General features: G+C 40.3%; 1 protein-coding gene across 4 annotated transcripts in view; it reads right to left on the bottom strand.

The window, feature by feature from the left end:
• PPP6R1 (protein phosphatase 6 regulatory subunit 1) overlaps nt 1-23505 on the bottom strand; it is a 319943-nt gene that overhangs the window by 48726 nt on the left and 247712 nt on the right. For all 4 annotated transcript variants that reach the window (XM_073602816.1, XM_073602818.1, XM_073602817.1 and 1 more), the window contains one exon: nt 14542-14660. In XM_073602816.1, coding sequence (XP_073458917.1) covers nt 14542-14660 — 119 coding nt within the window. The remainder of the gene's footprint in view (nt 1-14541; nt 14661-23505) is intronic.

Raw genomic sequence — 23505 nt, 5'->3', positions numbered from 1 at the left:
GAGCAGACGGGGTAACAGTTTGAGCGGAGGGAAGGCGTAAGTCAGCCGGTACTGCTCCCTTGGAGCCACCAATGCACCTGACGCATCCGCCCAAGGATCTCCTGTCCTGGACACGAACCTCTGCACCTTCCTATTGAGCCGAGAGGCCAGAAGGTCCACATCTGGTGTGCCCCACCGCAGGCAAAGAAGCCTGAACACCTCCGGATGCAGAGACCATTCTCCTGGGTCCAGCATCTGACGACTTAGATAGTCCGCCTGCCAGTTTTCTACTCCCGGGATGTATATGGCCGACAGGGCTGGTACGTGTCACTCTGCCCACCGAAGGATGTGAGCGACCTCCCGTTCTGCAGCCGAGCTTCTTGTTCCTCCTTGATGGTTGACATATGCCACTGCCGTGGCGTTGTATGACTGAATTCTGATCGGACGTCCTTGTAGTCTCATCGACCATGTGGAGAGGCATAGCCTGATCTCTCGAAGCTCGAGCATATTGATCGGTAACTGGGATTCCTCCCTCAACCAGAGGCCCTGGGTTGAATGCAATTCCAATACTCCACCCCAGCCGGTCAGGCTGGCGTCCGTTGTGATCACCGTCCAATGAAGAGGTAGGAACGATTTCCCGGACCGAAGGGCCAGAGATCTCAGCCACCAAAGAGAGTCGACCATTTTTTAAGAAGGCTCTCCTCAAAGGGGTAACGCACCGCCATTCTTTTTGGGACCGAAAAGGTCAGTTGCGGGCTTCCCCATTCCTTGTATATAAACTTATCAAAGTCAGTCAGATACGGAAACACCTTAGGTGTACGGGCTGGCTTACGGGACCCAAAAGGGACCGCCACCTCGGCAGAGGATCCTGCCGCATCAGGGAGAAGAAAGGGAGAAGAGGGACCCCCTAATTGAACGCCCAGGGAATGCCCAGCTGCTCTGTCCTCCCGAGACAGGAAGAGTTGTACTTACCATCTGGACGAGCTGGAGGCATCCCATCACAGACCCACACCCGAGCAGTACAGGGTGGCTGCGGGCCACGGCACACTGTGACAAAGACATCCGTAGTCCGGTCATATGTGTGCCCCGGAGCATTGCGCTCACCGGCCGCCCCTAGAGCCTGAGGGGCATGTCGTGGCCGACCCAGCGCGTAGATAGGGCCTGCACACGCTCAATGGCCAGGCTGGGGAGACTACAAGGATCTATATTATCCAGCCTGTCACCCAGTCGGCTGTTGATAGAAGATCACAGGATCTTAAAATCTTGAGCAAAAGGCAAAAATCCAGAAAAAAAATCCCCAGGACCGATGGTGCCGACAGGGTGCTTAGGTCCTTCTCCTTCACTAGGCAGAAAAAAACTGCAGGAAGTAGGCTGAGGGCTTATTGCCAGAGGGACAGCCCCCTGGGCAGAGCTGTACAGTTCTGTTTTTCACATGTAATACATGTTCTGCCTAGGCCTCTCCTGAAGGTGGCTTAATAACCCTACGGTCAAGATTAATGGAGCTGTGTCCGTCAATGAACGAAAGAGAAAAATGTTTATGGGTTACACTATGGGCATATATGCTTTTTATTTTTCATCCTGATGAACCAACCCTGACTGGATCACATTTGGCGCTTTGGAGGTTCCCTTCATAAGAAGATGTAACATGCACATTTGACTATACTATATGATGGTCCACAGGATCCGGTAAGAGGCTTTAATACTTGGTGTCACCTGGTGATGGAAGCACTATGAATTGTGATTGCGGGGACACTGGTGGAGCGAGTCAATCGTGGATGATTTGTTTCCTTTGGACTTTGTTTCACATATTTTTCCTTTTTAGCCCTTTGGTGTGAATTCTTTATACATGTTTTTTCATCTAATAAAGTTTGATGTTTTTACATGGATTTATTTCTGTGTTTTCACAATATGGAGTTCAATTTTTTTAGTGCTGCTTCATTTAATCACAATTCCTGCATTTAGTGTCACAGATTGCTTAAGCAGCTGCTCATTTGTAATTTATATGTGTTAGTGTGGATATCATATACGATTTTTGATTTGGTGTGGCCACTCTACCTTCAAAATAGCATCAATTCTTCTTGGTACACTTGCACACAGTTTTTAAAGGAACTCGGCAGGTAGGTTGATCAAAACATCTTGGAGAACTGTGGATGTAGGCTGCCTCGAATCCTAATGTCTCTTCATACAATCTTAGACTCAATTATATTGAGATCAGGGCTCTGTGGAGGCCAAACCAATCACTTTCAGGACTCTGCCTGTATGTTTGGGGTCATTGTCCTACTGCAGAATACATCTAGGGCCCATCGCATGCCTCCCTGATGGTATGGCATGATTGATAAATATATGCCTGCATTTCTCAGCATTGAGGATTGATCCTGATTAAATCTCCAACTCCATTTATGCAGCCAAAAAATTGCAAGGAACCTCCACCATGTTTTACTGTTGCCTGCAGACACTCATGATTGAACCGATCTCCAGCCCTTCGGCAAAAAAATGCCTCCTCCTACAGCCAAATATGTCAAATTTTGACTCATCGGTCCGGAGCACCTGCTCTCATTTTTCTACACCCTAGTTTCTATGTTTTCATGCATTGAGTCGCTTAGCCTTGTTTCAATTACGGGGGTACGCTTTTTGGCCACAATTCTTCCACAAAGCCCACTTCTGGCTAGATTTCTCCGGACAGATGGGTGTACCTGGGTCCCACTGGTTTCCGACAGTTCTGTGCTGATGGCACTGCTGGACATCTTCCGATGTTGAAGGGAAGCAAGTACGTGTCTTTCATCTGCTGCATTAAGTTCCTTTGGCAGACCACTGCGTCTTCGGTCCTCAACATTAACCATTTCTTTGTGCTTTTGAAAAGAGCTTGAACAGCACATCTTGAAACCCCAGTCTGCTTTAAAATCTTTGCCTGGGAGACCTTGCCCATGCAGTATAAATACCTTGCATCTTGTTGCTGTGCTCTGTCTTGCCATGGTGTATGACCTAAGACATGAAACTGTCTTCCACAACCTCACCTTAGTAGCAGAGTTTGGCTGTTCTTCACTCAGTTTTAAGCCTCATACACAGCTGTTTCCGATAATGGGGGCGGCACAGTGGTTTAGTGGATAGCACTTTTGCTTAGCAGTAAAAAGGGTCGCTGGTTCGAATCCCAACCACGACACTACCTGCCTGTAGTTTGCATGTTCTCCCTGTGCCTGCGTGGGTTTCCTCCGGGTACTCCGGTTTCCTTCCACACTCCAAAGACATGCTGGTAGGTTAATTGAATCCTGTCTAAATTGTCCCTAGTATGTATGAATGCGAGTTAGGGACCTTATATTGTAAGCTCCTTGAGGGTAGGGACTGATGTGAATGTAAAATGTATATGTAAAGCACTGCGTAAATTGACGGCGCTATATAAGTAACAACTAAAATAAAAAAAAAATAAAATGACCGCATTTCAAGCTACACATGAAATTGATGATTAGCACCTGTTTGGTATAATTATTTAATCATACACATGACTAATCCTACAAAATCCCTGACTTTGTGCATGTTTACAAAGTGTGCAAGTGTAAGAACTGATAATTAAAATATATATTTTAAAAAAACATTCTTATGTGACATAATTTGTAGGCAGATTTATTAAAAAAGAAAAACTGAAATATCACATGGTCTTAAGTATTCAGACCCTTTGCTGTGACACTCATATTTCACTCAGGTGCTGTCCATTTCTTCTGATTATCCTTGAGATGGTTCTACACCTTAATTTGAGTCCACCTGTGTTTGATTATACTGATTGGACTTGATTAGGAAAACCACACACCTGTATATATAAGACCTTACAGCTCACATTGCATGTCAGAGCAAATGAGAATCATGACGTCAAAAACTGCCCGAAAAGCTCAGAGACAGAATTGTGGCAAGGCAAAGATATGGCCAAGGTTACAAAAAAATTTCTGCTTCACTTAAGGTTCCTAAGAGCACAGTGGCCTCCATAATCCTTAAATGGAAGGCGTTTGGGACCACCAGAACCCTTCCTAGAGCTGGCCGTCCAGCCAAACTGAGCTATCGGGGGAGAAGAGCCTTGGTGAGAGAGGTAAAGAAGAACCCAAAGATCACTGTGGCTGAGCTCCAGAGATGCAGTCGGGAGATGGGAGAAAGTTGTAGAAAGTTGTAGAAGGTGGTGGCAGCACCATGCCGTGGGGGTGTTTTTCAGCTGCAGGGACAGGACGACTGGTTGCAATCAAGGGAAAGATGAATGCGGCCAAGTACAGGGATATCATGGACGAATACCTTCTCCAGAGTGTTCAGGACCTCAGACTGGGCCAAAGGTTTACCTTTCAACAAGACAATGACCCTAAGCACACAGCTAAAATAACGAAGGAGTCGCTTCACAACAACTCTGTGACTGTTCTTGAATGGCCCAGCTAGAGCCCTGACCTAAACCCAATTGAGCATCTCTGGAGAGACCTAAAAATGGCTGTCCACCAAAGTTTACCATCCAACCTGACAGAAATGGAGAGGATCTGCAAGGAGGAATGGCAGAGGATCCCCAAATCCAGGTGTGAAAAACTTGTTGCATCTTTCCCAAAAAGACTCATGGCTGTATTAGATCAAAAGGGTGCTTCTACTAAATACTGAACAAAGGGTCTAAATACTTAGGACCATGTGATATTTCAGTTTTTCTTTTTTAACAAATCTGTAAAAATGTCAACAATTCTGTGTTTTTCTGTCAAAATGGGGTGCTGTGTGTACATTAATGAGGAAAAAAATGAACTTAAATGATGTTGAGAAAAACTGGGATATATAAGTGTCTAACTCCCTCTCCTGAAAAAAAGCACGGCTATCCATTCTCCCAGGAAGTGGGTTCCCAAAAACTGAGTTTATTGAAACATTTTTTTTTGGCCGCAAGACAATACCCATTTTCTGGAAATCCCCTACTACTCCCCCCTTATCGCTTTGGGTATTCACAGTAAATAACATAATAAGAATGGTGGAGATGTTAGCAATGGACTGATTCTTATAAGAAATTTAAAATCTTATGATTAGTGTGGATCCATTTTGCATCATTTAACATTTTAAAGACTTTGCTCTCCACTCAGACAGGCCCCTCAACCTTCCCTACTATAACATCCTCATGCAGTTAGGTGGACAACTTTATCGAGTCATACATAGCCACTATTGGATTATCTTTTCTTATCTCTCCTTACTCCTCCTTTAAATGTGCATTATTGCATAATTTATTTACACTCAATGGCAAACCTAAGTCTACATAGTTTTCTTTCTTTTCTACTTGTCCTTATTTAATGGGCCTAGTGCCCTTTTGCTTGCCCCCTTTCTCCCTCAAACCTATACCTAGTCTGAACATTATATTATATATATATATATATATATATATATACACACACACACACACACACACACACTACTCGGGTTTTACACGTGCCTGCACTGAACACACCTTTTACTTCTCAAACCCTTAGGGTTTTAATACAACCTGACAACACTGTTCTGATACACCACGATACCTTGGCTTAGGATTGGAATACCTATATCAACATGTAATTTTTCATGTACCCCATTTGGACATGGTCTTATTGTTTACCTTTTTTCTTTCTTGAAAACAAAAAAATATATGCCTATAAAAATCAAGTATGAGCAAGAAACACAAGACCAGCTTATTTGATAAAATTAACTGTCTATGAATATCTTTGGTACCATTTAAATAGAATATTTTATTGTACTACTGAATGGATGCTGTATCAGTGCAAATTAACGTAAATATAAAACATTTTTGACTGTGAAAAATGCTACCAAACTTAAGTTGATTCTTCAGTAATTCGGTAATGTTTTATAAATGGTTATTGATTTTAGATCTTAAAACAGAACTTAACTGTATCTGAGCACCACCAAATGAAAACACAATTTAATTAATTTGTAATATTCAAAGCAAGCTAACCTATCCATCCATCTCTGTGCTTTTTTTGTTAAGAAATCACTTTGAAAAACACGTCACTAGCATTTCTAGCCACGGCCATCTTAAGTAAGGGCAAAGGATTCAAGTAGCATTTACTTCCTGGAATTCATCTGCCTCTAGCTCAAGCATACGCAAGTGGATGTACTTAACTGAGATAGGCCCGGCCCCCCCTCCAGATGAAAAAAAAAAAGAAAAAAATGCCATGAAAACTCCTAGGATGTATGAAATAATTTTGGCCTAGGCCAGAAAAAAGGAAGGAACTTAAATCTTTCACACCTAGGGATAAAACAAATGTTGATGTTCGTTTGATGTTCTCTCGGTTTGTTTTTAGAGATATCATCAATATCAGATCATGCCCCAGTGTCAATGAAAATGAGGGTACCGGGAACTTTAAAACATATGAATATATGGAGAATAAACAAGGAGTTACTGCAGGATAAAGAAGTGGAAGAGGATAAAAAAAGAATTGGAACAATATTTTAAATTAAATGAATCTTATGAGGTATTGAAAGACGCAGTTTGGGAGGCCCATAAGGAGGCAAGAACTAAGAAAAAGGAATCACTAATAAAAGAAATCTATGACCTTGAACAAAAAACAGATACTGTGGGCCAACATGCTTTAGTGATAAAAAGATATATGCTAAAACATGGAACAAGAGACTAGACGAGTATTTAACAGAATAGCAAAGGAGATATACCAAAGGGGAATAAATCAGGAAAATACTTAGCGAGAATGCTGAGAAAGAAAAAATCCATAAATGTCAGAGAAAAGAAACGATAAGGGGGAGGGATGATATTCTTAACGTCTAAAATAGCCTCAGTATTCCTAAATTATTATGGCACATTGTAGAGCTGCACAATTAATCGCCAAGAATCGTTATCGCTATCTTCACTAAAGTGTTTCACAATTCTTTCTATGCAAAGAATTCTCTACGCTCTTCTGAAGCCACAGACATCAAGAGAAAGTTAAAATTACTTTAATGAATTAAAAAAAAAAAAAAAAACTAACCAGTAAAGTTAGCCCATTTTTTTGTATAATGTGAAAGATTAAAAAAAATAAAAATAAATCGTGATTCTCATTTTGGCCAGAATCGTGCAACTCTAGCACATTGCATGCTATAAAGCGAAAAGGGGTCATAGGAAATGGAAGCAATTAGAGAAGATAAGGGACTATTTAAGAGAGGCTAGACAACCTAAAATCTCAGAAGAAAATTTAAAGGGACTAGAAAAACCTATAGCATATTATAGGTACAGCATATACCTCTAAACAAAGCATTAAAATAAACAGCAATGGGGAAAAGCACAGGCCCAGACGGGTTTACAACACTTTATTTTAAAGAAGTGTTAATAACAAAAATATGTTAGTATATGAACTGGCTAGGAATAAACTTTAAGATGAGAAGGGAAGCATTATTAGCCTCCATCACCGTTATACTTAAAGAAGGGAAAGATGCAACCCTATGCTCAAGCTATAGACCGATAGCATTATTAAATGCAGATACTAAACTATTAGCTAAAATATTAGCAACGAGGATGAAAGATCTGATGAGGGAGCTAATACATACAGACCAGGTAGGATTTGTAGTGGGAAGGGAGAGATAATGGAGTAAGAACACTTCTCCTGTTAAACAAAATTAGTGGAAGTGGGTCACCAACTCTTCTCCTGTCAATAGATGCTGAAAAAGCATTTAACAGGGTAGACTGGGGATTTATGATGAGTACACTAGAAGCAGTAGAAATTGGCTCGAGGATAATAAGTTGGATTAGAACATTATAACTATCCAACTGCAATGATAAAGATAAATGGAATGCTATCTACACCATTTGAAATGTTTAATGGAACAAGACAGGGTTGTCCCCTCTCCGCCCTATTATTTGTTCTCTCATTGGAGCCCTTATTACCAACAATTCAAAACTGTGTAGATATAAAAGTTATCAGGATAGGAGATGAGGAACATAAGATTGCAGCTTATGTAGACGATGTTTTGTTTTACATCTCCAACCCTAGAATAACATTATCAAAAACTTAATGAAATTATTGAAAAAAGAAGGAGAAATGTCGAATTTAAAACTTAACTTGGTAAAATCTGAGATTTTTAATTTAAATGTTCGTAAACAAAAAAAGCAGGAGCTAAAACGAGAATTCCCATTTACATGGAAAACAGAATTCAAATACTTAGGAATAAAACAGACACCAACATTGGGGAAAATATACCAAATTATATACCTCTTCTCAACAAAATTAAGACAAAAATAAAAACATTTATCAACAAGACCCCTCTTCTTGGATGGGCTGAGTGAATATGATAAAGATAACAATACTACCAAAAATTAGGTATAAATTGCAAATGCTCCCAATTCCTATACCTCAAACATATTTTAAGATACTATCATCTTTTTGGCAGAAAAAAACCAAAAAAACAGAATAAAGTTCTCAGTAGTAAGTAAAAGCAAACTGCAAGGGGGCTTAGCTGTACCGGATGTTAAAGCATATTATGATTCTGTATTAATTTCACGGGTATTAGATTGGAGAAAAGACACAAAGGAAATAGGTTGGTACAAATAGAGAAAACAATGAGTGGAGCACTGCTGAGTAAAATTGTGTTGATTTCTGCACAATAAATGGAACTGGGCACTGAAACAGATGCACCGACACTGGAGGTATTAAAAATATGGGATTTAATACATAAAAAATCAAAGTGGAAGTTTAACTCACCATTCCCTTTAAAGGGCACTAGTTATTTTGCACCGGGGAAAGAAAGTTTATATGGGGATTGGATAAAAGATAAAGATGCACAGTTGAAGGATATAATGGAAAAATACTCCCCTTACAAGATATAAAACACAAGAAAGAATTGATGGTGATCGCTGAATAGCATTATTTCCAGTTAAAGCATTTTGTAGCATCGCTACCGCAACCAATAAGATATGGAGAAAATGTATTATCACCATTTCTCGAATATATATATAAAATACTGGTGTTGGACTGGAACGGAAATACCGCCATACATCGAAATGAAGAATTATCATTGATTAAGGATATTATGAATATAGAAGTCCCTGAAGATCCATGGACTTGTTTATTTTATAGTATAGATACCCCAATAAACCAGTACAAAAATACCTTGTTACCACATTTAATATATGCAGATAAAAGCTTTGTTCCACAACAATGGCAGGAGCAAGAAAGCCCCTCAGTTATAGAATGGATGAGAAAAATTGAAAAGAGACATAAAATGGAACATCTGAGAGGTAACTATTGTGAACAGGGTAAAAAAGTGTGGGAAGTTTGGAAAAGTTGGACGAAATTTAAAATAATGAAATATGTTGAAATGGTGGGAAATGTGAAGATAAGTTTGATGGAATAAAAGAAAGATCTCGGAAATAATAGAAGGGGCTAGAGAGAAGAGAGGGAGGTTAACAGGAGGGGTGAGGGCAAGGGAGGATTTGTATATTAATGAATTCTATTGGACAAATAATCTTTTAATGTTTTGTATGAGAATTGAAAATGAAAAGAAAAAAAAAAAGGTTGATGCCTAAGCACAACTTTGCAACTTTAAAGTGGATGTAAACCCGAAATTTTATTTTTTTTTTTTTTATATCATACTGTAGAGTATAAGATTTCCTATCATTTGAGCCCAGTCTTGCCACACAGAGTTAATCCATCTCTGAGCAATCCCCTTTTATTGTTCAGTGAGAGAAATCTTGACAAACTGACAAAAACTTTGTCAAATACTCCCCCTTGCTGTGAGTGACAGCCTAAGACACATGCATGATTTTTTAATTCCCTCCCCCACTCCTTTCTTCAGCAGCTCTGCAAGGATTGGCTGATCCACAACTCAGCATGATTTGGCATGCTGAAGTCATGTGGTTACTTTCCTGTCTTTTCACTGGATGTTAGAGATCATAGCAGAAGTTCAGTGTTAGAAATACACAGGAGAAAATGCATATTGACAAGGGGAGTGTAGAGGTGGGCGGGGAGTCCAATGACATCACGACTCCACCCACCAAGCTCCAGACAACAGACCCACCCACAGAATCTGCAGTTTTTCAGCTCTCATAACAGACAGAGGGGAGACATGTATATCCTTATAGATAACCCCTATGGCAGTAGTTTAGAAAGGATGACATTGGGTTTACATCCACTTTAACCACTTAAGGACCGGAAGGATTTGCCCCCTTCATGACCAGGCCATTTTCTGTGATACGGCGCTGTTGCTTTAAATGACAATTGCGCGGTCGTGCAATGCTGTACCCAAACAAAATTGAAGTCTTTTTTTTGCCCACAAATAGAGCATTCTCTTGGTGGTATTTGATCACCACCTCTGTGGTTTTTATTTTTTGCGTTATAAACAAAAAAAGAGCAACAATTTTGAAAAACAAAAAAAGATCAACAATTTTGAAAAACAAAAAAAATATATATATTTTTTACTTTCTGCTACAAGTATCCAAAAAAAAGTTAAAACACAAAATCTCTATTAGTTTAGGCCGATATGTATTCTTCTACATATTTTTGGTAAAAAAAATCCCAATAAGCGTATATTGATTGGTTCATGCAAAAGCTGTAGCGTCTACAAAATAGGGAATAGATTTATGGCATTTTTTTTACTAGTAATAGAGGCGATCTGCGATTTTTAGCGGGACTGTGACATTGCGGCAGACAGATTGGACACTTTTTTGGGACCATTGACATTTATACAGCGATCAGTGCTATAAAAATGCACTGATTACTGTATAAAGGTCACTGGTAGGGAAGGGGTTAACACTAGGGGCGATCAAGGGGTTAAATGTGTTCCTTCGTGCGTTTCTAACTGTATGGGGATGGGACTGACTAGAGAAGGAGACATACCGCTGTTCCCATTTACTGGGAAGAGACGATCTGACAGGAGAGGAGAGACAGAAGGTTCTGACAGGAGAGGAAAGACAGAAGGTTCTGACAGGAGAGGAAAGACAGAAGGTTCTGACAGGAGAGGAAAGACAGAAGGTTCTGACAGGAGAGGAAAGACAGAAGGTTCTGACAGGAGAGGAAAGACAGAAGGTTCTGACAGGAGAGGAAAGACAGAAGGTTCTGACAGGAGAGGAGAGACAGAAGGTTCTGACAGGAGAGGAGAGACAGAAGGTTCTGACAGGAGAGGAGAGACAGAAGGTTCTGACAGGAGAGGAGAGACAGAAGGTTCTGACAGGAGAGGAGAGACAGAAGGTTCTGACAGGAGAGGAGAGACAGAAGGTTCTGACAGGAGAGGAGAGACAGAAGGTTCTGACAGGAGAGGAGAGACAGAAGGTTCTGACAGGAGAGGAGAGACAGAAGGTTCTGACAGGAGAGGAGAGATAGAACGCTCTGACAGGAGAGGAGAGACAGAACGCTCTGGCTCTCGTGTCCGCGATCGCAGGTGGTCGGCGGAAATCGCGTCACCACCTGCTATGGCTCTTAACCACTTAAGCCCCGGACCATCTGGCTGGCCAAAGACCAGAGCACTTTTTGCGATTCGGCACTGCATCGCTTTAACTGACAATTGCGCGGTTGTGCGACGTGGCTCCCAAACAAAATTGACATCCTTTTTTTCCCACAAATAGAGTTTTCTTTTGGTGGTATTTGAAAACCTCTGCTGTTTTTAATTTTTGCGCTATAAACAAAAATAGAGCGACAATTTTGAAAAAATGCATTATTTTTTACTTTTTGCTATAATAAATATGCCCCAAAAATATATAAAAAAAAACTAATTTTTTCCTCAGTTTAGGCCGATACGTATTCTTCTACATATTTTTGGTAAAAAAAAAAAAAAAAAATCGCAATGAAAGTTTATTGGTTTGTGCAAAAGTTATTGCGTCTACAAAATAGGGGTTAGTCTTATGGCATTTTTATTAATTTTGTTTTTACTAGTAATGGCGGTGATCTGCGATTTTTATCGTGACTGCGACATTATGGCGGACACATCGGACAATTTTGACACATTTTTGGGACCATTGTCATTTTTACAGCGATCAATGCTAAAAAATAGCATTGATTACTGTAAAAATTACACTGGCAGTGAAGGGGTTAACCACTAGCTGGCTAAGAAGGGGTTAAGTGTGTCCTAGGGAGTGATTCTAACTGTTAGGGGGCGTGGCTACGAGTGACACTTCACTGATCATAGCTCTATGATCAGTGACAGTGTCACTAGGCAGAACAGGGAGATGCTTGTTTACATTAGCATCTTCCCATTCTTCCTCTCCATGAGACGATCATGGGTATCCCCGCGGACATAGAGTCTGCGGGACCCGCGAACCTACTCACGAAGCTTGCGGCAAGGTCGCGTGCATGCGACCACACGGCGGCAAATTCAAAGGGACGTACACGTACGCCCATTTGCCCAGCAGTGCCATTCTGCCGACGTATATGTACATGTGGCGGTCGGCAAGTGGTTAAAGTAACCCCTGTATTTTTTTCAGGACAAATTGGGCTTTCATTTGGTGGTAAATGGTAATGGATATATCCTGAAAAAATAGTAAAAGAATATATATATTTCTGCTTACTACCCTAACCTACCACCAAAGAACAACCCAAAATAAATTCTTCTGCTCCTGATGAACGCAGCAATATCACATATGTGTATGTTATTTGTACCCGTAATACAGCCTGGAAACAATAGTGCGCATTTTGCATTTGTTATTTTTTACTACGTAAAACACACTGACACAGATGCGAATTAAAAGTAAAAAAAAAATCCTGCCAAAAACATACTGACCCTGACTTGACCCAAACGCTAACCCTGGCACTGACCTTGATCAAACCTTGAGCTAGGTATTTTCTTTATTTTTTAAATGTATTTATTATTTAACACACTTTCTTTTCACTGCAAGGAGAAAGATGCATTGCATCTTTCCTCTCCATTCACAGTGACTGATCACTGTGGTAGCCAATCAGAGGCTACCACAGCGATTAGGTGACCCAGAATTGGTAGTTTCGGGTCTCGATCATTAGTATGGGGCCCTGGGCTCTCGGTGAGATGCCGGTCTCTGTGCTGGGAGTACGCCACACATCGCACTCCGAGCACAAAAGGGAGATATGCATTAATGCGGCCCCGTGGGAAAAGAGCCCAGTGCAGTGGTGCCACATACATGTGTTATGTCGTCGTCAAAGGATTATGAATAAAAAAAATAAATAAAAAAAAGTTAAAACAAGTAGACATAATATAGTTTCTCATCTATTTACGAACGCTAGCAGCATATAGTTAACCACTTGCCTACTGGGCATTTTTACCCCCTTCTTGCCTAGACCAATTTTTTTTTTGCACTTTGAATTGCGTGGTCCTGCAACACTACCCATATGAAATTTTTATCATTTCTAGACAGATAGAGATTTCTTATGGTGTTATTTAATCACCACTGGGTTATTTTTTGCTAAACAAATGAAAGGCGGCCAAACATTTTGAAAAAAACTTTTTCTGTTATAAAATTTTGCAAATAAGTAATTTTTCTCCTTCACAGTGTGAAAAGGCACTGATTAGGCTGCACTGATGAACATGGATAATCAAGGCACCGATGATCAGTGCCCCTAATAGTGTGAATGTACCCAGTCACAGGAAAGGCAGTTATCCATTTTCTTTTCCTCAGACAGTGACAGCGCTGAGGAAAGGAAATGCCGATAACCGGCATTTGTTTACATGGGATCAGCAGCGATTGGAAACAGCTAATCACAAGGTAAAGAGCCAATCTCATTGGCCCTTTACTCTGATCGGTTATGCGCTGTCGAAGGGATACAGCTCACCACCGATCACTTCACTGCGTTATAGGACGTGCAGGAGTGGATGTATACAGAGCTGCTGTCGACTTGCTTGGTAAAACAATCTTTAGGATTTTTCCTGCTTGGATCCATCCGGCTTGGTGTTCTTCACACTATCAACACCTTTTTTTTTTTTTTGCACAGAAAGGAGAGTGAATTTATGAGCACATACACGTGTGGATTATTTCAGATTATAAACTTTGATTTGTGAGTGCGGTCAACCCTTGAATCTAGGAAACATATGGTTGGTGGTCTATAAGGTTATTCGTCACTAGTGAGCAGCAGCTACTGAACCCGCATTTATTTTTTGGGGTTTGTCATTAAAAGTATTTGAATCAGCATCAGTGTGGGCAGATTGGGGTACAGACAGCTTGTAGTCCAGAGCTCCGCATTTATTTTTTGGGGTTTGTCATTAAAAGTATTTGAATCAGCATCAGTGTGGGCAGATTGGGGTACAGACAGCTTGTAGTCCAGAGCTCCCCATAGGTATAACTACTATTATAAGTCTCCCCTAACTCAGTCCAAATTGTGCAATTATACTTTAATCCTATCTTTTTCTAACGCTATGCCACACCCCCTGCCATTTAACTATCAAATCCTCAAAGTCTCAGCTGTTTTGGTATTTAACAGTTGAATGAGAGGGAGCGGGGATTAACACCAGAAGGGAACACAGCCTAATCTGAATTTAAAGAGAATTCAAGACCTTTGTACATGTAGGCCAAGGCTCCCTAGGTACAGCAGGTGTGGTTTGAAACAGATACTTGCAGGCGCTACCATGTGATTTCATTTTGGCAGCGTTTTTCATCGTTGGCAGTTTTTAGGCGAGGTTAACTTTAACTGGTACCTCCTGATGTTTCTGGCGTAGACTCAATATTGGAAGGATTTGTACCATCTCCACCACCAGAATCTTCTTCCTCTTCATCAGAGTCTCGACTGTCTTCACTATCTGTGCTCCCACAGCTCCTAAAGAAATAAATTTGGTTTTCTTTTTAAAAAAGCAGCAGGAGATAGCAAATGTTTTAAAATTCTTGTTAATATAAAAAAAAAATCTAATTTTTTTACAGGAAAATAGTTTGTAGTGCAGCATTAAAGACATTTTCACAAACTGTGTGATAAGTCATAAATTAAACAAAATAAATAGGGATATATATCTATATATCCCTATCTATATCTCAATAGATCATAAATACACACATCAATCATATATACAGTGGGGAAAATTATTTGATCCCCTGCAGATTTTGTAAGTTTGCCCACTTACAAAGAAATGAAGAGTCTAATTTTTTATCATAGGTGGATTTTAAACCATAGAGACAAAATATCAACCAAAAATCCTGAAAAAACACAATACAAAAGGTTATAAATGGAGTTGCAGTTCAGTAAAATAAGTATTTGATCCCAACCAACAATAATTCTGGTACCCATAGACTGGCTACAGTATGTGCTCATGTGGTGCACAGATTAGCCCTGTCAATTTAAGAAGGTTTTTTTTTTTTTTTTTTTAAATATACTTTTTTTCGCTTTCACATTATACAAAATATCCAAACATTTATTCATAGCAAAATCTTGCCTAAATACCACGTAAATCCTCCCTCTCCCCCCCCCCTTATATATTTCTCTTTCTTCTTCCCCTCTGTCCCCTTACTTAGTCCATTTCGGTTTTGATCCTCAAATCAGTATATCTTCTTGTACTCTTAAATTCAGTCCAATCTTTCCATATATTTACACACCTTTCTATTTTATCTTCCCCGACCTGGTATAGCTCTTCCATATTATCTATTAGCCCTATCTTTTTAACCCAAGCTCCTGATGTTGGGCCTTCTGGATTTAACCAATATCTTGGAATTAAACTTTTTGCAGCATTTAACAGATAGGGTATCACTGTTTTTTTATATTCTGAGATTGTTATTTGGTATTATGCAATAGATGGGTTTCTGGACTTTTAGACATTTTTATTCCAGTTCTCTCCTGAATCATTTGGATAATCTCCTGCCAAAATTTCTGTATTTTTGGGCATTATCACCAAACATGTATCATTGTTCCTCTTCACCCACATCCCCTCCAGCATAATGGTGATTTTTCTGGTTGGAATTTGTGTACTTTGGTGGATGTCAAGTACCATCTTGATAAGCACGTATAGTTCATTCTTCTTGTAATATCTATCGCTGTTCCTTCTGCCAATTTCAGTATTTTTTTTTCTTGTTCGCTTCATTTTACGCCGAGCTCCTCTTCCCATCTTTCCAAAAAAGATGGAACTACTGGCTCTAGCACTCCTCTAATAATCTTATAAATTTGGGAAGTACAGTGCTTTGGCGCAATCTGTAAACTAAGGATTTTTCCACTGACAATAAATTTTCATTTGACCTTATTGGTTGAGGTAATGACTCTATAAGGTGTGTTAATTGCCTATATCTCAGCTCATTTATCGATAAAATATGCTCTTGTGTCTTATTCCTGTATGGTGCAAATCACCCCTTCTTTAATTGTATCTTTTAGTCATGCATTTTTTTTTTTAATCCAATTCCCAAATAATGTTTCATTCCCTGGTGGAAAATAGTTTGTTACTGTAAGTGGTATAAATGGTGAGTTATAATCCCTTTTCTTTTGCCTATGCATTAAATCCCACTCCCTAATTATCTGTGTTGTCTGTGTTGTGAGTGTGCTTGTGTCTTTAAAAAAACAAAAAAAAAACAAAACGATAGTGTTGTGGTATCCAAATAATCTTCTCCAAAACATGTCCCACTCAACCTACTTTCAATTTTAACCCAACCCTTTTCTCTGGAATGATCTGTCCAATCGATAATTTGCGTCAATAAGACTGCTTTAGAATATCTTTTAAAACCTGGAGCAACTAAACCTCCATGTATTTTCTCTTTAGTTAATATTGTGTATTGCATTCTTGTTTTTTTTTTTATGTTGCCATATGAAACCCAGAATCATCTTTTTTAATATATTGAAGTAGCTCTGTGGAATCTGTATCGGGAGCATTTGAAACTTATAACGTACTTTTGGTACAATCCCCATTATTATAATATTTATCCGTCCTACCCAGGAAAGCGATCTGCTAGAGATTTTCCTTACTTCTTTGATTTCATTTAATAACGGGATATAGTTTGATGTAAGTCTTTCCAGTTCGCTGTTAAATATATCCCTAGGTATTTAATTTTTTTCTGATATTTAAGTGGGAGTTTTTCTCGTAGACATTGTTCTTCTTTCTGGTCTATAATATTCAAGATTTCTGACTTTGATGGATTTATTTTAAACTTTGACAGCTCCCCATATTCTTTCAGTATTTTCATTACGTTAGGTAATGTTAATGTTATTCTTGGGTTGGAGATATAAAACAGGATATCATCCGCGTATGCTGCCACCTTATATTCCTCATCTCCTATTTTCACCCCTTTTATATCTAAGTGGTTTCTGATAGTTGCAAGTAAAGGCTCTAGTGTTAATATAAATAATAAAGGAGAAAGGGGAAGACCCTGTCGCGTCCCGTTGCTCAAGTCAAAGGGGCGGGACAGAGTCCCGTTCACACTCACCACTGCCGATGGCTGTTCATACAACACTTTAATCCATTGGATCATTCTTGGATCAATTCCTAACTCCTCTGTCGCTAACATGAACCCCAAGCCTACTTTGTCAAATGCTTTTTCTCTGCTCTATTGCCAGAAATAGCCCTGGGGGGGGGGGGGTCCATCTCCTCCCAGGGATGAATCCAACCTGATCCATATAAATCCATTCCGGCATTAGGACCTTTAATCTGCTGGCCAAAACTTTTATAGTTATGTTGTTATATAGTTTTATGTCCTCATTCAGTAACAATATTTGGTCTATAGCTGGAGCATTGTGCTACATCTTTATCTTCCTTTGGTATTGCTGTAATATATGCCAACAAAAATTCTTCTCTCATCCCCCTCTCCTCCTCTACTGAATTCCAGTACGAAGATAGTTTTGGGGCTAGTAGATCTTTACATTTTTAAAAATTGGATGGCTGAAATGCCTTCCGGTTCTGGACGCTTTCCGGTTGCCACGCCTTTTAATGCCGAAATAATTACTCCTGCGCTTATAGGTCTTTCCAAATCTAACAGTTTTTCTTCTTCTAATTTAGGTAATTTAACTTCTTTTAAGTACCTTTGCATTTTTTCCTATCACTTTCATTTGTTCCTTTTCTGTTCTTATTGAGTATAAAGCTTTATAATACTTTTGGAATACTTTTGCAATCTCTGATGTTGAATGTACTAAATTCCCTAGAATATTATTTTTCCTATGTAATTTTTTTTCTTTCATAATTCTTGCCAAGTAATTTCCGGGTTTACCCCCCCAATGGTTTCTTTCATAGTTTACCTTATTAAAGGTTATCATTATTATACAGGATTTATATAGCGCCAACAGTTTACGCAGCATTTTACAATATAAAAGGGAGACAATACAGTTATAATACAATAAGATACAAGAGGATTAAGAGGGCCCTGATCAGAAGAGCTTACAATCTAATAGGGTGGGGCAGGTGGTACAAAAGGTTGAACTATGGGGAATGAGCTGATGGAAGTGGTAAAAGATTAGAGACGTTATAGGCTTTCAGGGATCGCCTGAAGGTAGCAAGAGTAGGGGATAGCCGGACAGGTGGAGGTAGTGAGTTCCAGAGGATGGGAGATGCTCTGGAGATGAGCATGAGAGGAAGAGACGAGAGAGCATGAGTAGGAGGTCTTGAGAAGAGCGGAGAGGACGATTTGGGTGATATTTGGAGACAAGATTGGTGATGTAACTCGGAGCAGAGTAGTGAATGGCTTTGTATGCTATGGTTAGTATTTTGAGTTTAATTCGCTGGGTGATTGGAAGCCAGTGTAGGGATTGGAGGAGAGGGTTGGCAGACACTGAGCGGTTGGTAAGGTTGATAAGTCTGGCAGCAGTATTCATGATAGACTGGAGAGGGGATAGCCTATGGAGAGGCACGCCAATGAGAAGGGAGTTGCAATAGTCAAGGCGAGAGATGACAAGGGAGTGAATGAGGAGCTTGGTGGTTTCATTTGTTATAAAGGGGTGAATTTTAGAGATGTTACCGAGGTGAATTCTACAAACTTTTGACAACGATTGGATTTGAGGCTGAAATGACAAGTCAGAGTCTAGGATTACACCTAGTACCCTGGCGTGAGGGGAGGGACTGATGGTTGCAGTGTTGATTTTGATGGAAAAGTCGTGGAGGGGGGCACGGGCGGGGGGGGGGGGAGAATATTAATAGCTCAGTTTTAGAGAGATTTAGTTTAAGGAAGTGGTGCGACATCCATGCTGATATATCAGTAGACAGATAGACAGATAGATTTGGGTGTCACCGGCGTATAAGTGGTACTGGAAGCTGTGGGCGATTATCAAGTGACCAAGGGAGGAGGTGTAGATAGAGAAGAGAAGGGGTCCAAGAACAGAGCCTTGGGGGACCCCCACAGAAAGGGGCAATGGAGAGGAGGAGACAGAGTTGTAGGTGACACTGAAGGAGCGCTGTGATAAATAGGCAGAGAACCAGGATAGAGCAGAATCTCGGAGGCCAAGGGAATGTAGTTTATTGAGAAGGAGCGGGCGGTCAACAGTATCGAAGGCTGCAGAGAGGTCAAGTAGTAGGAGTATGGAGTACTGGCTGTTGGTTTTAGCAGTTAGTAAGTCCTTAGTGAGTTTCAGCAAGGCAGTTTCTGTGGAGTGCTGTGAGCGAAAGCCAGACTGTAAAGGGTCAAGGAGGTTATTTTCACTGAGGTAGGAGCTTAGACGGTTGTAGACTAAGCGTTCTAGAAGTTTAGAGGTGAATGGGAGCAACGAGATGGGTCTTAAGTTGTTCAAGTTGGTAGGGTCCAGTGAGGGCTTTTTAAGTATGGGAGTGATCTGCGCATGTTTTAGAGGGGAGGGGAAGGTGCCACTAGAGAGGGAGAGATTGAAGATGTGAGTGAGGGAGCATAGGATAGAAGAAGAGGGTGACCGTAGTAGTTGTGAGGGAACAGGATCCAGGGGACAATTGGTTAAGTGGGCATCTGAGAAAAGTTTTGTAACCTCTTCAGTAGTAGCCAATTCAAAAGAGGAGAGTGTTGAATGTGGTTAGGCAAGGTAAGTTGGGCGGGGAAGATGTACGCACAGTAGAGGTATCCTCACGAATTGCATCAATCTTGTCTTTGAAGTGATTGGCAATCTCTTGGGCAGTGAGTTAGTGGGTAGAGGGGTTGGGGGACGAAGCAGAGAGTTAAAGGTTGGGAAGGGCCGACGGGGACTGGATGACAAGGAATTAAAAAGAGAGACAAAGTAGGCTTGTTTGGCAGCATGGAGGCATGAATTGTATTTTAGAAGGGCAGATTTAGATAGGGTGAAGTCTTGCAGGCATTTGGTTTTACGCCACATTCGTTCAAGAGCGCGGCAATGTCTCTTGAGATTTCTAGTGTTGTCAGTTAGCCAGGGTTGTAACAGTCGGGGCCTGATTCTGCATGTGGTTAGAGGAGCAAGTGCATCTAGTGATGATGAGAGTGAACTGTTGTAGACAGAGGTGGCCAGGACAGGACAGGGGAGAGATTATGTCATATAGGTGGTCAGTAGCAGAATAGAGAAGAGAAGGGTTAAAGTGGCGAAGTTTTCTACAAGTAATTGTTTGCTGCTTGGAGGGATGGGTGGTTGGAGGCAAGGATACAGTGAAAGTAATGAGGTTGTGATCAGAAAGAGGAAAGGGGGTGTTGGTGAGGTTGCCAGGGTTGCAGAGATGGGAGAATACAAGGTCAAGTGTATTACCATTGGAGTGAGTGGAAGTATGTGTCTATTGGGTTAGGTCAAAAGATGAGGTTAAGTCAAGAAGTTTAGCTGTAGTTGGGCTGTTAACATTGACAGGAATGTTGAAGTCACCAAGAATGATAGTGGGTAGTTCAGAGGAGAGAAAGTAGGGTAGCCAGGCAGCAAAGTCATCAAGAAAGCACGATACCGTCCCAGGAAGCCGATAAATTGCTGCAATCCTCAGCGAAATGGGAGAAAACCGACAAATACAGTGCATCTCGAAAGAAGAGAGAGATAGACAGGGAGGGACAGGAAGGATTTGGAAGGTGCTTTGTGGGGATAGAAGGAAGCCAACTCCACCTCCTTTCTGTCTGTTGGGTCTGGGGGAGTGAGTCCAATGGAGACCACCATGGGAGAAGGCAGCAGGAGAAGCTGAGTCAAAATTTTGAAGTCAGGTTTCTGTTATGGCGAGTATGTTAAAGCCATGAGAGATGAAGAGGTCATGTACAGATGTTAGCTTGTTACAGATGGAGCGTTCCAAAGGGCACATGAGATTGGTGGGCTGCTTTGAGGAAGCAGGGGGATAGAAATTAAACTGAGTGGATTGCGGTGGTTGCCAGAGGGGGAGGGGTATTGGATATGTGGCTTGCAGTTGGAAAATGGTTGAAAGGTTTGTCTTATTTCCTGTTCCATTAAACTCCTTAGTACATTTCTTTTAGCACAGATGTTGTATCTCTTTTCCCATTTCCTTCTTATGTTTTTGTTCTAAACTCATATCGTTCTTTTAATATGTAATTTTATTTGTTCTTTCTTTCTTTTTTGGGATGCTAGAGCTATCAGGATACCCCTAATGTTAGCCTTATGAGCTTCCAATATTGTGGCTTCCGCAGCATCCTGTGTCTTATTTGTTGTAAAATATTGCTCCATTTCTTTACTTTTCTGTCAGCCTCCAAATCCTGTATTAATGTATCATTTAATCTCCAGGTATTTACTTTATTTTGCTCCTCCCCTATCTTTAATTCTACTGTTACGGGTGCCTGATCTGATGTGGATATTGTCTCTATAGAAGTTTTACCTATTCCCTCCAATAATCGTTGTTCTACCAATATGTAATCCAGTCTTGAGTATGTCCCATGTACGGCTGGATTGCAAGGTATAGTCTCTGTCTTTAGAGTGTTGGATTCTCCATAGTCAAAAAAAATACCGCGCCAGTCACAAGATTAAACAGCAGCCAACACTACAATCAGACCACATTGTGCAGAATAAATAAGTATAAAAAGTGTAGCGCTAGTGATGAAACGTATATATATATATATATATATATATATATATATATATATATATATATATACACACACACAATTGAAGGAACAATTGCACACCTATGTGTAAGATAACAAAATCTAATCACCCCACCTGAGGGGATTGAAATAATGATTGAATAAACCCCAATTGAATTTTTGGATTTACACCATGAGGAGGCTCCTTGTTTCTTCTTTTTTACATATTTTATACATGGCTCGCTTATGCTGGTAATTATGGTGATCGTACAAGCCACCCGGGCAGGCTTCTGGTCCCCCATCTAAGGAGGAGGTTCACGACCACACAGACCATACTTATACTGTCATCCATCTTATGACAGTTCAAGCTCATTTGACTCACCGCCAAAGGCCTGTGAGTCCATCGAAGTCGGTAAGAGTATTTGATCCTCTATTCTGATTTGGATTACTATTGAGAAGAATAATAATACTATATCATCTGTATTGCATTGAGTCTGCACTTTTGGGCTGATTTTGCCATCCTTGCACCACGTATTGGACTAGATTATATATTTTTATTTATCACTTTTGGGCTGATTTCGCCATCCTTGCACCACGTATTGGACTAGATTATATATTTTTTATTTATCAAATTTTTTTTGTTAGTTCTATGTCTCACAATTTGTGTTCACAGTTTATGTTTTTTACCACAAAATAATATGCTTTTCATGTATAGAATGGGTTGCCATGCATGATTACACATTAAGAATTTTCCATAACATTCTTCATTATTTCAATCCCCTCAGGTGGGGTGATTAGATTTTATTATCTTACACATAGGTGTGCAATTGTTCCTTCAATTGTGTGTGTGTATATATATATATATATATATATATATATATATATATATATATATATATATATATATATCAATCATCACTAGCGCTACACTTTTTATACTTATGGATTCTCCATATATCAGTTGACTTTGATATAGTGTTTTCTTCATTAACTTCTGTTGATATTCCTTTCTCCCTACACGGGATCATACATAAAAGATCTGGATCCATAGCAAAATTAAAGTCTCCTGCCACAATTACCTTATCCCCCTTAAATTCCATCAGTTTTCCAATCATCTGCCTTAAATGTTGTATTGAATTCTTATTCAGGCAGTATATATTTGCCAACGTACATTCCATACCATATAGTTCCCCTTTTCCAAAACTTATATCCTTCCTTATACCTATGGCTACCACCTTTGCTCTATTTGTTGTTGAATCTCCATAATACCATGTTGGGTGTTGTCTTGAATATAATTTAACTTTTGAATCATGTGTTATGTTTTTTTTTTTTTTTACAAGAAACTATGCAAGCAAGCAGCATTGATTTGTATCTCTTAAGACCTTATGTCTCTTTAATGGGGTATTTAACCACTTGCCGCCCGCCCACCATCAAATAACGGCAGGGCAGCTCTCGTTATGGGTAGACGTCATATGACGGCGCCCAGAACAGTCGCTCTCGCGTGCCCCCGAGGGTGCACAGCATGGCGATAGCGGGCGCGCCGTGTTGCTAGGACATGGCGTGACCCCGATCTCTGTAAAGAGCCGCGGCTCTTTAACCACGTGATCGGCTGCGTCCAATCACAGCCAGTCACATGTAAACATGGAGATGCTGGTAATCAGTGCTCCTCACCTCACACGGACAGAGTGAGGAGAGGAGAGCCGATCAGCGGCATCTCCTCACAGAGGAAATCTAGGCATGTAATCAGGGCACTTATCAGTGCCCTGATTACAATAAAGCACTCACAGCGCCAG

Source organism: Aquarana catesbeiana, linkage group LG10, assembly GCF_042186555.1.
Source record: "Aquarana catesbeiana isolate 2022-GZ linkage group LG10, ASM4218655v1, whole genome shotgun sequence".
In the NCBI taxonomy this organism is placed as follows: Eukaryota; Metazoa; Chordata; class Amphibia; order Anura; family Ranidae; genus Aquarana; species Aquarana catesbeiana.
This window is presented reverse-complemented; position numbering and strand designations above follow the sequence as displayed.